At 46.3% G+C, this 18,936-nt stretch overlaps 2 protein-coding genes across 5 annotated transcripts in view; one reads left to right on the plus strand and one right to left on the minus strand.

The window, feature by feature from the left end:
* The window catches only part of MITF (melanocyte inducing transcription factor), a 92,794-nt gene extending 88,193 nt beyond the window's left edge, over positions 1-4,601 (plus strand). For all 4 annotated transcript variants that reach the window (XM_032194428.1, XM_032194429.1, XM_032194430.1 and 1 more), the window contains 2 exons: positions 1,209-1,356; positions 4,084-4,601. In XM_032194428.1, coding sequence (XP_032050319.1) covers positions 1,209-1,356; positions 4,084-4,485 — 550 coding nt within the window. In that variant the 3' untranslated portion in view covers positions 4,486-4,601. The remainder of the gene's footprint in view (positions 1-1,208; positions 1,357-4,083) is intronic.
* An 8,355-nt stretch (positions 4,602-12,956) lies between these two features.
* LOC116493131 (2-epi-5-epi-valiolone synthase-like) lies at positions 12,957-18,936 on the minus strand. Its single transcript, XM_032194275.1, has 5 exons — positions 18,767-18,936; positions 16,003-16,702; positions 14,596-14,829; positions 13,702-13,954; positions 12,957-13,057 (listed from the first exon to the last, which is right to left on the minus strand). The coding sequence occupies exons 1-5, from the start codon at positions 18,934-18,936 to the stop codon at positions 12,957-12,959; spliced, it is 1,458 nt and encodes a 485-aa protein (XP_032050166.1).

Consider the following 18,936-nt stretch of genomic DNA (forward strand, 5'->3'; position numbering starts at 1 on the left):
AGAAGTGGAGGGCAGTTCCTCTGGGAAGCCGTCATATTCTCCATCCCTCCAAGAGAGATATGAAAGAAAAAAAGACTGTAGGTCTGTGTCTGTTAAACTGATCATTTGCTGTGTTTGTGGTAATTTCCCAGAAAGGCAGGTTGTAGTTCTTTTTAGGTAATTTCAGTGTTACGGATTTGTCTTGGCATTTATCTAATGCTGCTTCAATAGCAACGAACCCCTCTCTTGCTCTGGAGCTTGAAAATGTCACTTAAATGTGAATCAATGCCCAGTGAGGCTTTGGGGCAGACTTTTTCTTATTTTAACTAATACATACTATTTAGAGAGGCTCTTTAGCTTCCTTTAAGGCAAGGTAATGTTGCACATTTTCAACCGACGGAACAGGTGGATCTTTGGTCTGTACACTGTGCTAAACTTTCTCCTTATTAAAAAAAAAAAAAAAAAAAAGCACAGGGGAGAAGACAACTCAGGCACCCTTTTGTGCGTTGTAGGAATAATGTGGGAGGGGCAATATGGGAGCCCTGTACCCCCCTCACTGAAGGTCACACCTCGGTTGCAACACAGCATTTATATTTTTAGCAAGAGTTAAGCGTAAAGCATCCAAACACACTGTGCTGGGCTCTGCTCTTCCTGCTGGGACCCCGCTGTGGCACAGTGCCACCAGGAGGACTGTTGCTTGTTGCTGCTTGGGAGCTGCACGGCCTCGGGTCTTCCTCCCACAGAAACACCAATTCCTATAAGGTCCTTTATGAATTCGAGTTCCCCTGCAGTCTTTTAATTACCTGCCTGAAATCAGGCATCGCCCAGACAGCAAGTAATATGGTTTGAGTGGTGTCCTGTGGGGTTTTTGTGCAGCCTCGCAGAAGGCAATGAAAGGAGACCTTGGTCTTCAGTCTCTGCAGTGCTTGCAGAAGGCTGGGGCTCATCCCTCTGGCCCAAAGGGCTGTGGGGAGTCCCAAACCACTACTGAGCAGCGCCTGGGCTCTCTCCTTCAGCTGGGACGGTGCTCGCTGCCTTGCAGTAGCAGTGCTCTGGCCCCCTCTAGTGCATTTCAAAAGCCTCCTGCATTCATCAGCTTGGAAGGAATATTGGATTAGCTGGCTGTTAGATAACGTGGGGTGGAATCACAGCTGCTGCTCTGAAGGTACTGGCTGCAGCATGAAGTCCCCACGGGAGCCTTAACCTCTCCTTTTGTGTTGATTTCGAAGGGATATGCGCTGGAATAAGGGAACTATTCTGAAAGCATCAGTGGACTACATTCGTAAGCTTCAAAGAGAACAGCAACGCACAAAGGAACTTGAGAACAGGCAGAAGAAATTGGAACATGCCAACAGGCATCTGCTGCTCAGAATACAGGTTTGTGGATACTTAACCTGCAAATGCTCTTGATGTTGTAGTGTGTGGCTGCAAACAGATGCAACTGAAGGTCCTTTATAAGGATTTGGGTTAGGTGGAACCACTGTTTTAATTAATAGTGACCCGTACTGAGATGCCTGCAGAATTTTTCCAGAATTATCAGGATCCATTAGTTAAAGTAAATAAAATCACACCAAAAAATAACCAGATAAAATAATCCTCCTCTGCCCACTCCTCCCTGGCCCCTAAACTCCTCAATATTCGGTTAAAGCACTTGTGGCTGGTCTGGTTGTGTTCTAGGATAGCTAACATAAGTTGCAAACCATACTATAAAAAAGATCTATGTGGTAATATTTTTTTTTCTGAGTGACAGACCAGAACCAGGACTTCATGTATGATCTATTTGTTGATAGTAATCAAGTTCAGTTCAGCTGTCTGTTGTGCTTTAGTTGTGCCTGCGGAGTTTTGTGGACTTGGAGCTGTAGTGGTGTGTCCTCTTCTGAAGCTGTTTCTGAAAGTAGCAATGAACAACATCTGTTTTGCTTGTGGGTTTCCTTAATTCTGTCAGGACAATGTAGGCCCTGCCTGTCAGAGAGGCAACGCAGTCTGGAGTCTTCCACATCTGAGCCTTCCTCTGACAGCAGGAGTCATTCTGCAGGAGTCTGTCATCTGCTTTCTGTTTGCGGGGTAAACATTGCTCACAGGTCAAAGTGGGCAGCGGGAAGTATGGTTGTCACTGCAGCATTGGGTTCCTGGCAGCTGTGTTAAAAGTTGAGTCTGCTTTGAGTCTGAGAGGAATTGCAGCCTGAATGTGAGAGCCCCAAGAGTTTTTTGAAGCAGGACAACCAGGAGCTATGGATGTAGGGCTATTTTTGTAGTTGTTGATGCTTTCTGTCCAAGGAGCTGTAATTTGTTCTTCTCTGTTCCTTAAAGACTGTAGGATTAGAACAGCTTTCCTCCTCAACACTGGAGGGAGCAGTGGGGGGCATGAATATATCTTCCCCTCCTTCTTCTGTCTTCATCATGGGCTGTTGCATTCTTAGCTTCACCCAAATTCCCAATAGGCTGTATTACACAGCAGTTTTGGGGTGGGAACTTCATTTCTCTCATAAAATCCCTTGGCTCCACCTCAAACTGGATAGGTAACCTTATCCTAGAAGCCTGTACAGCTTTTGTTATCAACCCTGTTTTCCAGGATAGCTGGATATCCACCCCTCTCCAAAAAAGGTTAATTCAAGAAACGTGTAGAACTGGGTGTAAGAACACATAACACAAAGACAGCGATGCTGCTGGACTGTGAGCCACAGATACTCTCGTGTTAGTGCTCACTTGCAGCTCAATCAGCTGAGCCCTTCTGCAGGTTGCTGTGCGCAGGGCTGGCTACAGGAGAGCCCTGAACCAGTTAATCCACAGAGCAGATAACGAAGCTTGAAATACCTGAGAGTCAAGTCTGGCAGCAAACAGATTTAAAATAGAACAGGCTGGCATGAGCTTCAGCGTAGCTTTTGTACCTCGCTGAGCAATCTGCTTGCTCGAATGAGAAGATAAAGAAGCATGGCGCTTCTGCAGAGCAACATCAAGCAGTGGTATTTCAAAGTGAAGTCAGATTGCTTTTTAAGCATCTTTCATCTTCCTTTGCATTACCCATCTGCTCTGGTTCCCTTTTCAATGAGGGAAAAAAACACAAACAAACAACCCTGGAATAATGGGTAATACATCTGCCAGTAAATAACCTGATCTCCATATTTTCCCTTTTTATGTTGGTTCTGATGAAGGAATTCCTCTGTATTCTGATTTTGGCACATTAGCTGCTGGAAGTGCTTCTTTTCCACCTTCTCTGTGGCTTTCGCAGTGTGCCACTGCAAGCTTGTTGTCTTAGCCTGGAAATGGAAGAGGCTGTTAATCAACCTCTGTGATAAGAATATCCAGGAACAGTGCAATCACAACAGTGATTGTGATTGCTTAATATAATGCATAAGTAGAACCAAAAACCTTTCTTGCAGCTGTATTTGAAACAGGACATTTAAGTGCATTCTTGTATTATCTTCCTTCAGTCAAATGTGCCTGCGATTAAACGTGAAGGTGGGATTTAAGCCTTTCCTAAAGATTCAAAGAATCCTAGTTGCATGTGAAGTCTAAAGCCTTCCTGTGACCTTCCTGTATGTTTTTATTGCAGGAGTAGTGTTGCTCAGATTGGGCTGACATCTTCACTTTCCTCCTAACCAGAGCTGTAGGGTGTGCGATGTCCCTTGCAGTGTCTCGGAAAGAAGTAGCTACCTTGTATAGACACACTCTGCTTTCATACATAACTTCTGAAAAGCACTAAGTCTTCACTTCTGCTGTTTCACTTTTTTCAATTTTTGAAATGCTTTCCTTCCCCAACATGACGCCAAGCTTCCCCACCCTGGCACTGGTTTGAGAAAGGAGTCTGAGGGGCAACGTGTCTGTTCTGCAGGGCACTGGGTTTCGTGTCTGGGTAGGTTCTGAGAACTGTGAAGGACCTGTGTTTGGTAGCATTCATCCACCTCTTCAAGAGAATGTTATTTGGTTGAAAATCTGCAGTGCAGAAATGTACAGGGTGCAAACATTTGTCACCATTGGAAAGGGAGGAAACATTTCATATCTAACAGAAGAGAACTATAAGTCATAATACACAAGCTTGTAAGATGACAAATGTTGCTTTCATTTTTTTATTATTTTTAATTTCTCCTTTATCCTCCTTCACAGGAACTTGAGATGCAAGCTCGGGCACATGGACTGTCCCTTGTGCCATCCACCGGCCTTTGCTCCCCTGATATGGTCAACAGGGTCATCAAACAAGAACCCGCGCTGGACAACTGCAACCAAGACATCATGCCGCACCACACAGACCTGTCTTGCACGACCACCCTTGATCTCACTGACGGTACCATCACCTTCAGTGACAACCTCGGAAACATGACTGAACCGACCGGCACTTACAGTGTTCCTACAAAAATGGGATCCAAACTGGAAGATATCTTGATGGACGATACCCTCTCTCCCGTAGGAGTAACTGACCCGCTACTTTCCTCCGTGTCTCCCGGAGCATCGAAAACGAGTAGCAGGCGGAGCAGTGTGAGCATGGAGGACACCGACCATGCTTGTTAGCAAATACTTGGCACACCTTTCATAAACTGCTTTGTTTCTTGATCAGTAGATGAAATAATTTGCCTTTTGTAGATTTTTTTTGATTTTTTTTCTTGTGCTTCATCAGTAGCCCAGTGTGTGTGCGTGTGTGTATATATTATATATATAGGATTTTTTTTAGATTTTTTTGTGAAGAAACTTGTATATTCTATTTTAAAACTACCAATGCCTCCAAATATATTGTACAGCATATGTACAGTATCTGTGAACTGGATTCGCCAAGAACTTTGAACTGGTCAAATCTACTCAAAGCAATAGAATTACAAATGAAGAGTCTTTCTACTGGGGGGTGGGAGTCATAGAACTGTAAATGCAACCTATTCACTTGGAGACAAAATGTAAATTTAAAGAATGTAAAGATACCAAAAAACAAGTCCAATTTGTAATTGTATTGATTTAATAGTGCTGCCTTAAAGATACAGTGTCCATCAAACTTTAGTCTTTATAGACAAGTGTTTAGGGAAAAAACAACAAGCCACTCTATTCCATTCAGAATACAAAAAAAAAAAAAGTGTTAAGACATCCTGATTGTGTTGATTGTGGTATAAAATGCTGTTGCTGAAAATGAAATAGAAATTGCAGGGAGAAGTGAGTCTCTTTCTCAGAGTGCTCTTTAATTTTACTCTGAGCTGATTTGGGTTTTCCTTTTGATCATGGTACAACTTTCTTTTAGACTTTAGTTTTGTTTTGTAACATGCAATGATGGCTCGCCAACAATAAACCAAGAAGGAGCACTATAGGTTGGTATACACTCTTTGGACAAAAAAAGTTGATATGTTTTATCAGCTGGGCACATCGTGTTGTACATATCTAATTGGCTTTATTTTTTTTAAATTGCAATGTACAGTTTATTCTGATTTGCATGGATTCCTTAGTTATTCTCAACTTTTTGTTTTAAATATATTTGTATTTCATTTGTAAGATTTTTGCCTCTTAATATTGCAACATTTTTTTTGACATTTTTAAAACTCATTGGAAGTTTTCTGCGTTCTTTGTAAACACTTGAAAGGAAGCTTTTATGCAGGGTTCTGTGTTTTAAGAGAGATTTTGAGAATATTTTGTATATTACAGTCTCACTTTGAAAATGTTTTTAAACACGTTTAAGGTAGAGTACAGATGTAGATTAGGTAATAAAACAACTTGTAGAAAAACTGAACTTACATATTTATTTTTAGTGATACAAAAAAAGAAGTAGTAATATGCTTGGAAACATAACTATGTAGTTAATATACCCGTCATAGTAATTTGTGTTTTATTTCAGCACTGAGGCTGATATAAAAACAACAAAAAAAAAAAAGTAAATTACTGTATCTGCAAATAACTGTTACTTGATAACAATGTTATTAATTTTTAACACGCAACAATGTTGTAAAAGTAGTTTGGTGCATTATCTACTCAAGTGTAGTCCTATGCAATAACGGTAGTTATACTTGTATTATATCAAGCCTAGATGTTTTACGGAGGTGACATACGGTGTAAGGAGCTAGACTGATTGAATGGATTTCTCAGTAGCAGCCTACAATTGACTTGCAAGTGGCAGGCAAGCATATCTCTTTCAGAATGAAGTGCCTTAAACTCTAGCTGTAGTCTTCCCCGACTAGCACTGACTGAAGTGTGACATAGGAGAGCGGCAGGGTGATGTTCTGCGGGATGTTAAGTGTAGCATGGTGCCTACGTCTAGAAAACAAGAGCTTCCCATTCTCCTTTGTGCTACACTGGAAATGATGTAGAATAAATAACTTTTTTTTTTTTTTTTTTTTTAAAAAAAAAGCAACAAACAAAACGGTGACTGAAGTGCCAGTTTGGCAGGCCACGGTGGTTACAGTGTTCAGGAATTAAATGTGAATTGGTAGGGATGGGGCAGCCGAGGATGGTGCCGGGAGTTCCTGCAGCTCTTGCTGCAGCTCACTCTGAGCTTTCACACCGGTGTTTCCTCACCAAAGGATCCTTGAAGTGTCCTCCTGACGCTGGCAGACACGGGGCTTGGTGGGGCCGTGCTTTCTGTGCAGGCCCTTTGGGGTCTGTGCGTGTTGCTCTGCCCCCGTTTTTGCTTGAGCAGCGAGCTGTGTTGGCACAGATGCAACCGGTGGGTTGTGGCTTTTTTTTTGTTTTTATTTTTTTTTTTTGCAAGGAGGAGTTGGAGTTAGATGATAGTGATGCCTCCCCCCCCTCACCCAGGACAGCTTTTGGGAACGTGTCTTTCCTAGGGTAGGTGAAGCTCTGGCCCGTCGCAGGATGCGCTGTGCTCGGGGCAAGGGGATGCTGCGTCCTCTGCAGGGCAGCTGTGCCGTGGTGAACCCCAAGCCGAGCAAGCCGAGCGTGCAGGTATGGGCTTCTGCTGGTGCTGTTTGTTAGTGGTGGCAGGTAAAGCAAATCAGGGCTGTAAAATGCTTGTAGCTGTAAGGCCGGGGTGTGTTACCCTTCCTGGTAAATGGGGCAGCTCTGGAGCATTGTACAACAAAATCAGGGTGTGCACACGTGAGTGTAGCAACTGAAAACCACTGAATATATTAAATGAGGCTTTTGGTTTGATGCCCATGCTGGTCATTCAGAAATCGAAGTCTAGACTGTGCTATATCAATATTTTTCAGACTTGCATGAAACCACTGGTACTCGCTGGCAGCCGTGACTTCCGAGTTGTGGCTCCGTGCTGCAGGGAAGCGAGCTGGGACTCAAAGCGAGCTGTATCTGTTGTATCAAGAGCTGGATTTCTTGATGAAAGTCTGCAGCAGCCAGGTCGTGTGTTCTCTGTCTGTGGGGCTGCTCTGGGGGATCGTACAGCTCAGCCACGGCTGCTCAGCCCCCGTTTGCTCACCCCTGGAGTGGAAACGTCCCTGCTGCAGCGGGGGCACCTCTGCGAGACACAAACCGCTCAGGTGCCAGGAGGTGTCTCCCCCCTTCTGTGCATCACTGAACATGTGGCTGTGATGCTTTACAGGGGATCCCTTAGGGGGCAGAGACAGCAATTAGAGGCAGGTTAATGAGGTGGGGAGAGGTGGGCAGTTGTTGTTTCCCAGTCTGTCTCCGTGACGGCAGTGTCACTGGGCTGGTGGGGGCCTCCCAACCAGGTGGCTATGGGACACCTTCCAGTTCTCACTTTGCCAAAGCCGTGCATCTGACAGGGGCGTGCAGAGTACCACGAAGCTCTTCCTTTCTGCTTTTGGCCTAGGAAGCAATATTTAACTCTTACAACCTGTAAAAGCAAAAAGAAGGTACGCGAGGAAAGCACAAAGCACAAAATAATGCACTTATGTTTATGTTGTTTGACATAAAATGCACTGGGGGGGAAGCTGATGTTGATAATAGTATAAATACCTATATTTCTTGAAAAAGTGACATTAATTACTGCCTCTTGCTATGATGCTTGGTACTGTAATGTTGATATTCATCTGCTGTTGACTGCAGCAATAATTTGTGTATGGTCCATAGCACTGTAAATTATGGATCAATATTAATGTATCCGATGAAATAATTTGAACTGTTGTTCTTGATAGATGGATTAAAGCATTTGGTTTTTCACATACGTCTGTGTCAGCCACTCGTTTTCTGTCGAAGTAAGTGAATCTTGTCACTGTGTTTTTATTTTTGTGTGTGTGCATCCCAAGTCCCAGCCCTGCTGCCCTGTCTGTGGCTTGGCGGTGGATGTCTCCGTGCTCCTGAGCTGGTGGCAGTCAGCACTTGGGGCTAAAGCAGAGCTGCCCCTGCTGCCATCGCCTCCTGCAGCCAGGCCCAGTGCCCAGCCCCAGGTCACCCACAGCCTCTGTGGGCCAAATGTTCCTGCAGCCACTCCTGGGTCTTGCCTGGAGCTGTGCCAGTGCTGGCGAGGAGGTGTTGGGGTTTGTTCTGTCTTCCCATCTCAGTATTTTCCTGTCTTGCTGTTTGCATCTATTTGGGTCCTGTTCTTTGACAGCTGTGCTCCCGGCGTGGAGTTCTCACCATCTCTGTGAACATCGCTGCGGTGGTGGTGGTGGTGACCGTGCGTTGTCTCATGGCTTTGCAGTCCAGAGTGCGTTAACTGTAAAAATAATTATACAAGTCTTGAAGTTGGCTCTTTTGAAAATCTTTTACCCATTGAGGAATAGAAAGTGCTTGTTAGTTCAAGTGAACTCAATTTAAAATGTTAATTGGAAAACAACACAAGAAATAATGCCGGGTGCAGCTTCCTGACTTTGCTAGGGATAAGCAGAAAAGCCCTGCACCCCCTTTGTAGGTGTTTGAGTTAAAGCTTGTGAGTGTTTCCAGCAGACTGTAATGCTATTTCTGCAGCGGTTCAGCACGGTTTTAGGATGTGATGGTTTAGTTTGCAGCAGCAAGTCTGTTTGTCAGCAGCCAGGATGTTGTTTCTGAACTGGTTGAGTTTTTCAGGTGCATTTTGGCTTTCCTTTCCGTGGCCAGCTCTCATTGCTGCGTTTTGGGAGCACGTTTCTTGCTGTCCGCGGGAGCAGCCGTTGTCCTTGTGGCTGGATTGCAGGACCTCGAGAGGAGCAAGAAGAAAACCTGGCAGAGGGTCATAGCTGTAAGAAGCTGCTCAATCTGTGGCAGCAAGGAGGTGGTGGCGGTGCTTGTTGGGAGCCTTTTATCTCCTTTGGACAAGCCTGAAAAACCCTGTGTGGGCTACGAGAAAGAATGGGTGGGGTTGCCAATGCTGTGTGGGGTCTGGTTTGCTGGAAAGTCCAACAGTGGGGGTGCGGGATGCTGTGCTGCAGGGCTGGCTGAGCAGTACTTTGGTGCAGCAGGTCCCTGCCACCACCTCCCTGCATCGTGCTTCCCACTCGGTGCTCCCGATGCTGGGTAGAGCCTCGCTGTGCTGCCTGGGTGGCTGCAGGGGCTGCCCTGCTGGTGCTGTTCAATCGGGGTGGTCTCAGCACTGAAAGCTGATTATACTCACTGTGTCTCAAGCTCTTTTGAAATATATTTGCTTAAAATTGCAGGGGAATGGCTTGGAAAATGGCCCTGGTTTATTGAAATCAATGCACAGATCTGGATCCCGGCTTGTGGGTTAGATGCGTGCTGCACAATACCACTGCCCTGTCTTTGCCTCTGGTCCAAAACACAACCTTACTTAAAATAGCTCTGTTTTTAAGTGATTTTTTGAGGGAAACTCTTAACAGGCATGTATTGAAGCTCATGGCTCCACTGAGGCCTCAAGGTGCAGCTTTAATGGAAATCTACCTTTTTTTACAGCCTCCTCACCCGGGTCATAGAGCAGCAGGAAGGCTTCTGCCAAGCACTGGCCATGGCATTAAATGCTGCCCAAGCATTGTGGGAGGCAACAAGAAGACTACTATGGTCTGCAGGACAAATCACGGCATGCAAAGCATCAAAGTACTGATGTCTCTACATATATTTATAAAAACCACCATGGCTGGGGTGTAATGGGGGCGTGCAGTGGATGCCTTCCTGCAGCTGTGGAAGCATGCAGGCCATTAGGGCAGCTGAAGGGGGCCACGGTGTCCCCGCAGCAAGCTGTGCTGCACTGCCAGCCCCGCAGCTCTCCCCCAGCACCAGCAAACCCCCGTCTGAGCTAACGCTGTGGCCTGCAGGTGGCTGTGCCGGGATGCAGGGTGCAATTTGTATGGCAGTGCTCGAGGTGATGGTTCCTGCGAGGGGAAGAATGGGGCAGTTGCTGGTGGGCTCGGTGGTGTTTGCTGAGCTGCTTTAAATACAGTCAGCCAGGATCTTTCAGCGTCTGCTTACGACCTCTGTCCCTGTCATGTTGCGCAGGGTGCGTTGAACGCTGCTATTGACTGGATGTGAATAATAACTGCTTGGTTACTCTGCCATTAAGAAATATCAGAGCCCTGGATGCAGCCGAGAAGCGGTTTCCAGAGCAGACGGTTTCAACAGGAGCAGCTTCAGAACATGCCAATAACAAAATGATTTCTCGCTCGTTCATCGCTCAAGCAATGTTGTCCAAACAACTCCGTGAAGATCTTGCATCGCGGAGAATGCAGATGGGTCCCACACGGCTTTCTGCCTCCTTCTTTGGAGTGATGTGTCATTGAAGTAATAGGAAAATAAGCAGAGATGTTAGGTCTAATGGTAACAGTTCCATTTGAAAAGCAGGAATTAAAGCTGGATAAATGAAAACTAAATCCATTCCAGACACTTAAAAAAAAAAAAAAAATGCACTGCAAACAATGAGGTGTATTTTGAAGTCAGTGTTGTATTAATAATGCTTCCTACCTCCTTTCCTCGATGTTTCAATGACAAGCCTGGCAGAGGCTCTCTTTATCAGACGCTGAAGCAATTTAGTTGCTGTCACATGCCCTTCTCCACACACACGTATCAGTCACACAGCCGTTTTATGTTCTTTAGCACACTTTAGTTTGTAATTAAAAATGTGGCTGGCTGCTACTAAGCAACCAAGCATGTCAGGGGTTGATTGTGTTCTGTCACCCACGGCAGAAGGAAGGGTAGAAAGCAATAATCATGTGTTCACTTTTCAGCCTTAATTGTGCTCTGGCTTCTCTGATGTGTTGTTACACACAGCAGCTCCTGAGGATGGAGACAAGACCTGCCTTTGGGGACAGCTGAGAGAGGGCCGCCAGCCAGGTTGTGGTCACCAGTATCAAAGGGTCTTGGGTGTTGGGCTCCTTCTGAGTACGTGAGCTTTTGGGACTCTTCTGGGTTCATTTCTGGTGAACTGTACTAAGCTCGTGGCTTACCATGGGACTGGAGAGCTAAATGCCTTTGGGCCCCTAAGGATCTCTCACAAAATGTTCAAAGTAACTAAAGCAGATGTTTGTCTTGTGCCTCCTCCAGGCAGGTGGATGGGGTAGGACTCCTGCACTGAAGGACACCATTGGACAGCCCATGTTCATTTCTGGGTTATCTGATGTGAGAAGTGGCTTTTCCAGCTCCCGAAAAGGGGGAAAGCTACTCATGAGAGTACTCCGGTGGTCACCATAAGCCTGGAGAGGATCACCAGAGCTACTGGTCTGTGGTCCCAGGTCAGCTCCGAGGGGTGACTGGCACTAGGTGGGGCCTAGGTATGGGGGCCTCCCTTCGGGGGTGTCACATTGCATTGTCCCTAGGCTCTGCAGACCTGGGGCTATTCCATATTCCTAAAATTGCTTGTCTTCTGTTGCACCATCAGTCTGCAGTACAGACACAACATCACTGGGAGCCTTAGGGGAGGGTGGGAAGGCCTTCCACAAACTGCTAGGCCCATGTTCTCCAGGCTCAAGAAGAAAAGAGATTCGTCGTGTGTCTCTATTCTTTACTCCAGTGTCTCAAGCACATGTACGTACACACACACGCGTGCTGTGGTTAGCAATGGAATAATTAAAGTTTCCCAGTTTTAATAGCTTTTATTACTTCAGCAAAACAGAACCCAGCATGTCAGCACAACCGGCATGATACAACAAAACAAAAAATAATGCTGTAAATAATTCAAAGGCAGTTTGTTGACTGTGATTCCTTTGATTCAGCCTCCAGGGAGAAGGACAACATTGACTTTACATTTTTCAGTCACCACCTGATATCTAACTTGTCCTGTGCCTGACAGGAGCCTGAGAGGTGTCACGGAGGCTGCTGGAGGTGATGCCTCACTGACCTGGAAGCCCTGAGGTGGGGATGCTGCTGGAAGCCCACCCTGAGGAAGAGCCCAGGGGCTTTCTGCTGCTCCAGCCTGAAGCTCACCCTGGTTCATAGGCAACGCTTGGTGCAAATTGTACCGTTTTTGTCACACCAGCAGCTCGTAGGGGGTGTGCAGTAAAACCACTGCTGCAGATTTCAGTGGTACTATGAGGCCTGACAGCACATTTGATTGTAAGGGCTGCCAAGGGGCAGAGCCTGTCCTGTGTCACCGCAGGACCATCTGCTGGTCTTGGGGCGGCCTGAGGCGGCCTGCAGCTGCCAAGTACTGAGAGCAAAGGCTGATAGCCGTTTCTATTTCTTGCTAATTTGAACGAACTGAGGAAACGAGAAATACTCAGAATGCCAAAACCAACGAGGGAGATACCCCTCTGAAATATTTTACATAGCGTGGAGATTTTATGAGGTGATACCAAGATGCTTCTTCCCTGGGGTCTGTCGGCCGTACGCCTGTCGACCTGAGGGGTCCAACAAGCAGCGATGGGAAAACCCCGTGCAGGACCGTGGAGATGGATGGACCAGGTGAGTGAACAAACACTGCTCACCTCCCACCTAAGGAGATGTGAGCTCACTGACACCTACAGCAGATGGTTTCGCTGCAGAGTGGTCCCTGTGTGAGCACAGTGCTGCTGTAACAAATTCCCTTCCAGCTAGGGCAACCAAAAGAGGTAAACCGGATCAGACACCAGTGTGCTTGCTCCCTGCAGCTCTGGAGTTTTCATGGGTTCGCAGGTGCTGCTGTGTTTATCCTGTTTAAATTCAGTCCTGCCCGCTCACTTAGGATGTCGAGCAGCTCCACGCACGGGCAGGACCTTGGCCAGGTCTCACGGCTCTCAGAGGGCAGCCGGCCCTTCCTCCAGCGCCGTCTTGCAGTCCCTGACCCACAGCTTGTATGCTCTTTCCAGGGTCTCCTCGCTGGTGTCATTGAAAATGTCTGTAAAATAAGACCCATAGTTAGCTGGGCATCCAGGGAAGCTTTTCACAGCTGATTCACTAGGGGGAGAGTAGCTCCTACAAACAGTTTGCAAGAGCCTGACTTCTTGTGAGTGTGTAGAGACTGAGGTTTGATGGAAACAGTCTGGATACTGATGTAAGAGGGCAACCTGGTCCCATGCATTGCTTCTGTTTTAGTGGTTTTATTATTTTGTTGTTTTTACTGTCTTATAGGTAAGAATATTTCACCCAAGACAGTGGACAGTTATGTAGTTTTTCAGTATCAGTTCTAGGCATTCCAGGCACACTAATCCCTTTTGCCAAGGACTATTTAAGAACTGTTCCCAAATATAACGAATGAATTATTATTTTTTTCTTATTTTTACTGTTGCTTTGTCTGCCCCAGCACTGCATTTAGACTGTTGGTTTGTGAACACATCTGCTATGTGCACCAGGCAGTCACGCAATGCATGGGGTCTCGGTCCTTAACCAAGCTGCATCCCTGCAGGTTTGTTGAGAAATTAAGAGAGATGTAATGAGCACCAGAGCTTCAGGACACACTCTCCAGCATGTCACTGTGCCAGAATGCCTGCTGACCCATGTGTCCCCACCCTGGGGTGTCCCCAGTGCTCCTCGCTGCCATACCTGCCACGCCGAGGCCGGTGGGCAGTGGCATGCGGGGCTGCCCCCCGCTGTGCTTCAGGCGCTCCCTCAGGGCCGTCTTGATGAGGGCCCAGCTGCAGCCGCCGTGCCAGACGGGCAGCTCCAGGCCCCGCATGCACTGGATGATCTGCTCCTTCTCGCCAGCGCTGAGGAGCCCCCGTGCGTGGGCCACGTACGTCATGAAGGCCATGTCTATGTTCACGGCTTCGCCGTGCATCAACGACGGCAAAACCCTCTGAAACAGAGCAAGGGTAGGTGGGGAAAAGGTTTGGGTTGCCAAATAGGAAACTAGTCATTATTTTTCTAGAAGTACTTGTGACAATTAACATTCAGCTCAGTGGTAGCAGTACACATATCTTAGCATTTTGTGATTTATGGGTGGCAGAGGATGGTCTCTTTTACAAATGATTAATGGCATGCAAAATCTCCCATAGGGATCTAGAATCTAATTCTCCTCCCTTTCAAATCACTGATGAAGAGCACAATAGGATGGAGAGGAGAGCTCTGAATTTTGCATAAGATCTGGTCCTCCCCCCTCAGTCCTCAGCGGCGATTTTCCCCCAGTGATACAGGCTGTGCTCTCCTTGCCTTTTCACTGTTACAGTTTGAGCTGGTGATTTCCAGCTGGTGATTTTCTGCACTGAAATCTGGTCACCTTTGTGCTTTGGTAATTGCCTAGCATGAAGCTGCAACAATTTCCTGAATAGGGAACACGGATGGGGGGAAATGGGGCAGGGGAAGGCGTCTTAGCCACCAGGACCAGATTGGGTGCATTGGGTGCACAAAGTTATCCTGTTGCTATATGAGCACCTCTTTTCTTTCTTTCTTTCTTTCTTTATTGAAAAAGAGTATTGCAGTATAAAGTCTGTCACTCACCATTTCTAGTTCTGGGCTTATAAGGTGACCAAAATCCACCAGTCTGTCCAGGTCGTCCTCCCAGAGGTTGGGAGCCAGCTCTTCCAGCATGGTTTCGATGGCAATCCTGGTGGTCTGCAGTGCAGCATCGCCGTGGGCAGCAGAGCCACTGCAAGACTGGAACTTGGTGTCCAGCAGGTATTTCCCGTGGCTCTTGAGCAGGTCAAAGAGGCCTTTGTGTTTCATGAGTGCCATCTAGGATGAAAAAACAGAAGAGGTAATTAAAGATAACTATGTGATTCCTGTATTTGCTGCTGAAAATTGAACGTTTTGATAGAGTGGACTATAGTGCTGCGTTGCGTGCTGGCAGGAGTACCTGCATGCTTGGTACAAGGGCAAGTTCTACCTGTACAACCTGAACTAGTATTTCTGTAGCCACAGTTCTTGCCAGCATGCATACGGGACTGTGGGAACAGGGAGGATATGCTGGTTTGGTGAATATTCAGCAGCTCTCTATGAATGTGTCACGGTGCTGTCATGTGCGTTTTGGGCTATGGTAAGTGGAGATGTTTGCAAAAAGGGTGTGGAAATGGTAAAATGTCAGAGTTGTGTGGGAGCACTGCTGGGCAAGTTCCCTTGCTCCTGCACAACCTCCAGGCCATTCCAGGTCAACTCTCATCTAATTCTTGCAATTGCTCTTTGGGGAAGAGAAATTGTGAAAGTTCTGCAATACACAGAATACGGGGGTTCAGAAAGGGTTTAATGATTACAAGTATGTGATCTTTCACCCCCTGACTCTGGCATTAGACCCTCCTGCAGTGGGGAGCGGTGGCCAGCAGGTTTCCCGGTGCCTGCCAGAAACTTTCAGATATCCTGGGGACTTCCCACTGTGCAAGTACTGAAAAAACTACTGATAAACTTGTATTTAATACACTTGAATGGCTTGAAATCTACTTTATCAAAAGTTTTAAAAGCTCTTCAAGCACAGAACCATTTACCGTGCACTTCCCAGGTAATTTTAGAAGTAGAATTTGTCTCGCAGGAGATTGATTGACCACACTTGACATACCCCCCGAGGTAGGTGCAAATGATCTTGCAGATTATTAATCCCCAGTATAATGAGCCTGGAATTGTCTGCCAGCAGCTCATGTAAGTGTGCTATGGATCTTTCTCTTCCTTCCATGGTTGTGCATCTGTGTCTGGCCTTGAGTTGTGGTGTTTACTCTGCAGAGTCAGCAGTAGGCACTGTGTGTGTAAGGGATATTCTGACAAATTTGGCAGCTGTAAAAACTTATGTGTAGGCTCAGTGAGAGTTAAAAGTCCTCATGCAGCCTTACTGACCCACCCTCGTGTCCATAATGCTGTGGGTGCTGATGGACACCTTACCAATACTTAACGTTTAAAAACTGCAGAAGCAAAATCTCCTACCTTTAAAATTTCGCCGAGGCCGTTGGAGATGTGTCGCCGAGGGATGCTCTGAATGAAGGACCTGTCCAGGAAGCTAGCTACTGGGGGAGTGTAGCCCCCAAGCTTGTTCTTGCACTGGAGGAAATTCACCCCTGTCTTTGCTCCCACGCTGGCATCAACGTAGGAGAGGAGGGTGGTTGGGACGCGAATGTAAGGCGTGCGTCTCCTGTAGAGGGACGCAGCCAGTCCCACGATGTCCAGGCAGACGCCACCTCCGATGGCGATGATGGGCTCCGTTCGCCTGTCGATGCTGAAGTTCTGCACTTCTTGCAGGATGTTCAAGACCAGGTCCATGGATTTCGTTTCTTCGGTGGTTGGCAGGGCGAGGATTTTGTGCTGAACGTCATTCTCTTCAAAGTACTGCCTGACTTTGGAGCCGTAAAGTTCATCAACTACTTCATCTATGACAATGAAGCGCCTCAGCCTCTTTTTGCTGCCAGTGGCTACCTCGAGCTGCTGGGGGTCAGTGATGTGACCCCAGAGGAGAGTGGTGTTAGAGGGATCCAGAATATCGAACGTTTCTACCACTTTGTAGCAAAAATAGATGGGAGCTTCGATTGTCCAGGAAATCCCACTCTTGGAGACGCATTCACCTCTGGGAGGGATCAGAAAACACGGTTTGTAATCATTATCCTCCTCTTTTGTACTCTGCACATCTGGACTTGTTCCCCACCCCCGGCCACCTCCTTAAACGTATGGGGTCTGTGCCTGTGTGCTGCAAAGGTGCAGGGCTGCCAACTTCTTGGTGAAAAGCCAACAGGCTGAACTTCTGCATGGCAATGATAATACAGAACTAGAAGGGCTGGAGAAATAAATCATTTCCCTTCCAGTTTACCCATTTGTCAAAGCAGCAGAAAACCCCAAACCAATAATTTTGGTTTCCTAGAAGGTAGTGGGGAGGTGATTCTCAAATTTTTCAAAGAGTTTGTGAAGGAATCATCCTCTCCCTTGTAGATTTGGTGATAAGAGTTGATTTATTCCTGTCTACCTACCCCCACCCCCACATATATGCAGAACTCCAAACAAAATAGCATCTCCTGTATGTCTATAAGAGTGGATCAACTTATCTCAAAATAAATATGATAGGAATAGGAAATACACCCAGGTAGGGACAGAAAGGGCCTTGGGAGTTGAGTAAGATTTCCATACCAGCGGGTGGATGGATAAAAATCCTATGAAATTAACATGCAGTATCTATTGGTAACAGTGAAGAACATCGCCCTGAAACCTAGATATTACTTCTGCTGCTGGGAAGAGGGAGCATGGGGAAAAGTTAAGTAAAAATGTTTTAGTTTGTTGTGAATCAGGAATGGACATAGAAAGGAAAAGGAGGAATAAAAAAGGAAAGAATGAAACCACAAAGTATATTTTATGAGACCTCATCTTAAGCTGCAGTTGGATAAAAATCAAAAGTTTCTGTGAATATTTGGTTTGTTTTTTGAATGAGTTGATGGCTCGTTGGATAACCAGGTTTCTCTACATGCCCAATTTCTTTCCACATGCCTGACCTTCCCCTTAGAGGTCTAATAGGCGTGTCTCTGCTTTTTTTGACACCAAATTGCCTCTAAATCTGGTCCTAACTTTAGGTGTTGAAGAAAAATAGTGAAGATTTATAGAGTTAGACCTTCCAAAAAGTTTCTTCTGGACTTTTAAAATAGAGTATTACTAAAAACATAATCATGTACATTTTAATGCAGCACACATATACCTCAATGCTGTAACTTCACAATATTTGCATCCATCTCTAGCACATGACCCTTAAGAGACAGGACCATTTTGAGTATTACTTGGGGGAATTGGCTTTGAGTGGCAAAACTAGCACCCGTTTCAGCCCCTCTGCTCTATGAAAACAGCAGAGAATTTGCAGCTGAGCATCCCCTTGTTGGAGAATATCTCAGTCAGGGAGTTTTATGGGTGTGCTCTGGCCCATCGTTCATCCTGCTGTAGACTGAGATGCAGCAGACTGCCTTGGGTCTACTGAAGCCCTGTTCTACCTCCTGCAGCTCTGTCTGGTAAATGCTCGCACACAGCTGCTCATCCTTCTTCTCTGACCTGCCTGGGAAAAGGGTTAGGCTTGAAGAAATTAAAATCTGAACTTTGCAAATACAAGAAAAATTGTGACCTGTAAAATACAGCCATACTAAGGAAGACCTGCAACACAAATGGGGCTGCATGCTCTAGGAAAGGAGCCTCCTGTAAGTAAAGGATCGCTGACTGGAGTGATTTAATACCAGCAAAGAGCTGCATATATTTCTGGGGGAAAAGCAGTCTCTGACCTCAGCCTTAGGTGACTTCTACAGTTTCAGAGATGCATTTTGGTTTTGCTCCTGTCCCTGACTTTCACTGACGTGTTTATTTTTCCCATCCCAGTTACCTACAGCTGCCTTCTCGCAAGCCTCCATATGAGCTTTTGCACACAAAGATTTCATGTACAAATTGGAGTGGGAAGACAATTGCAGCCTTCAGGAGTACCCACGTAAGTTGTTCAGTACTTTAAAGAACCTTTCCATCTACAGAAATTCGGCGGCGGATAAAATGGCCTCAGTAACTGAACCAATTCATGCCAAGAATGGCATTTGTTTTGAAGCCCTTTCCATACTGGTGTAAGCTTAGTGATGGATTTCAGCTGCAGTGGCTCACAGAGGGTTTGTCTGAAACACATCCCACCAGGGTGACCGCGCTCTTTGGCTGGCACCAAACAAGCAACAGGGGCTCCTATACTTACATTTTGGCTTCAGAGAGAGTTATCTTGTCCTCACAGTCAGAAAGGGCTTCTCCTTTCTTGATCCTGCACCACGTGCTCTTGACTCGCACCAGCTGGAAGTCTGTGTGTTGGGGCTCCTCGGGCATAGTGGCCGGGGGCACTGGAGCAAAGCCCTCTTCTGACACTGGCAT

Source organism: Aythya fuligula, chromosome 10, assembly GCF_009819795.1.
Source record: "Aythya fuligula isolate bAytFul2 chromosome 10, bAytFul2.pri, whole genome shotgun sequence".
In the NCBI taxonomy this organism is placed as follows: domain Eukaryota; kingdom Metazoa; phylum Chordata; class Aves; order Anseriformes; family Anatidae; genus Aythya; species Aythya fuligula.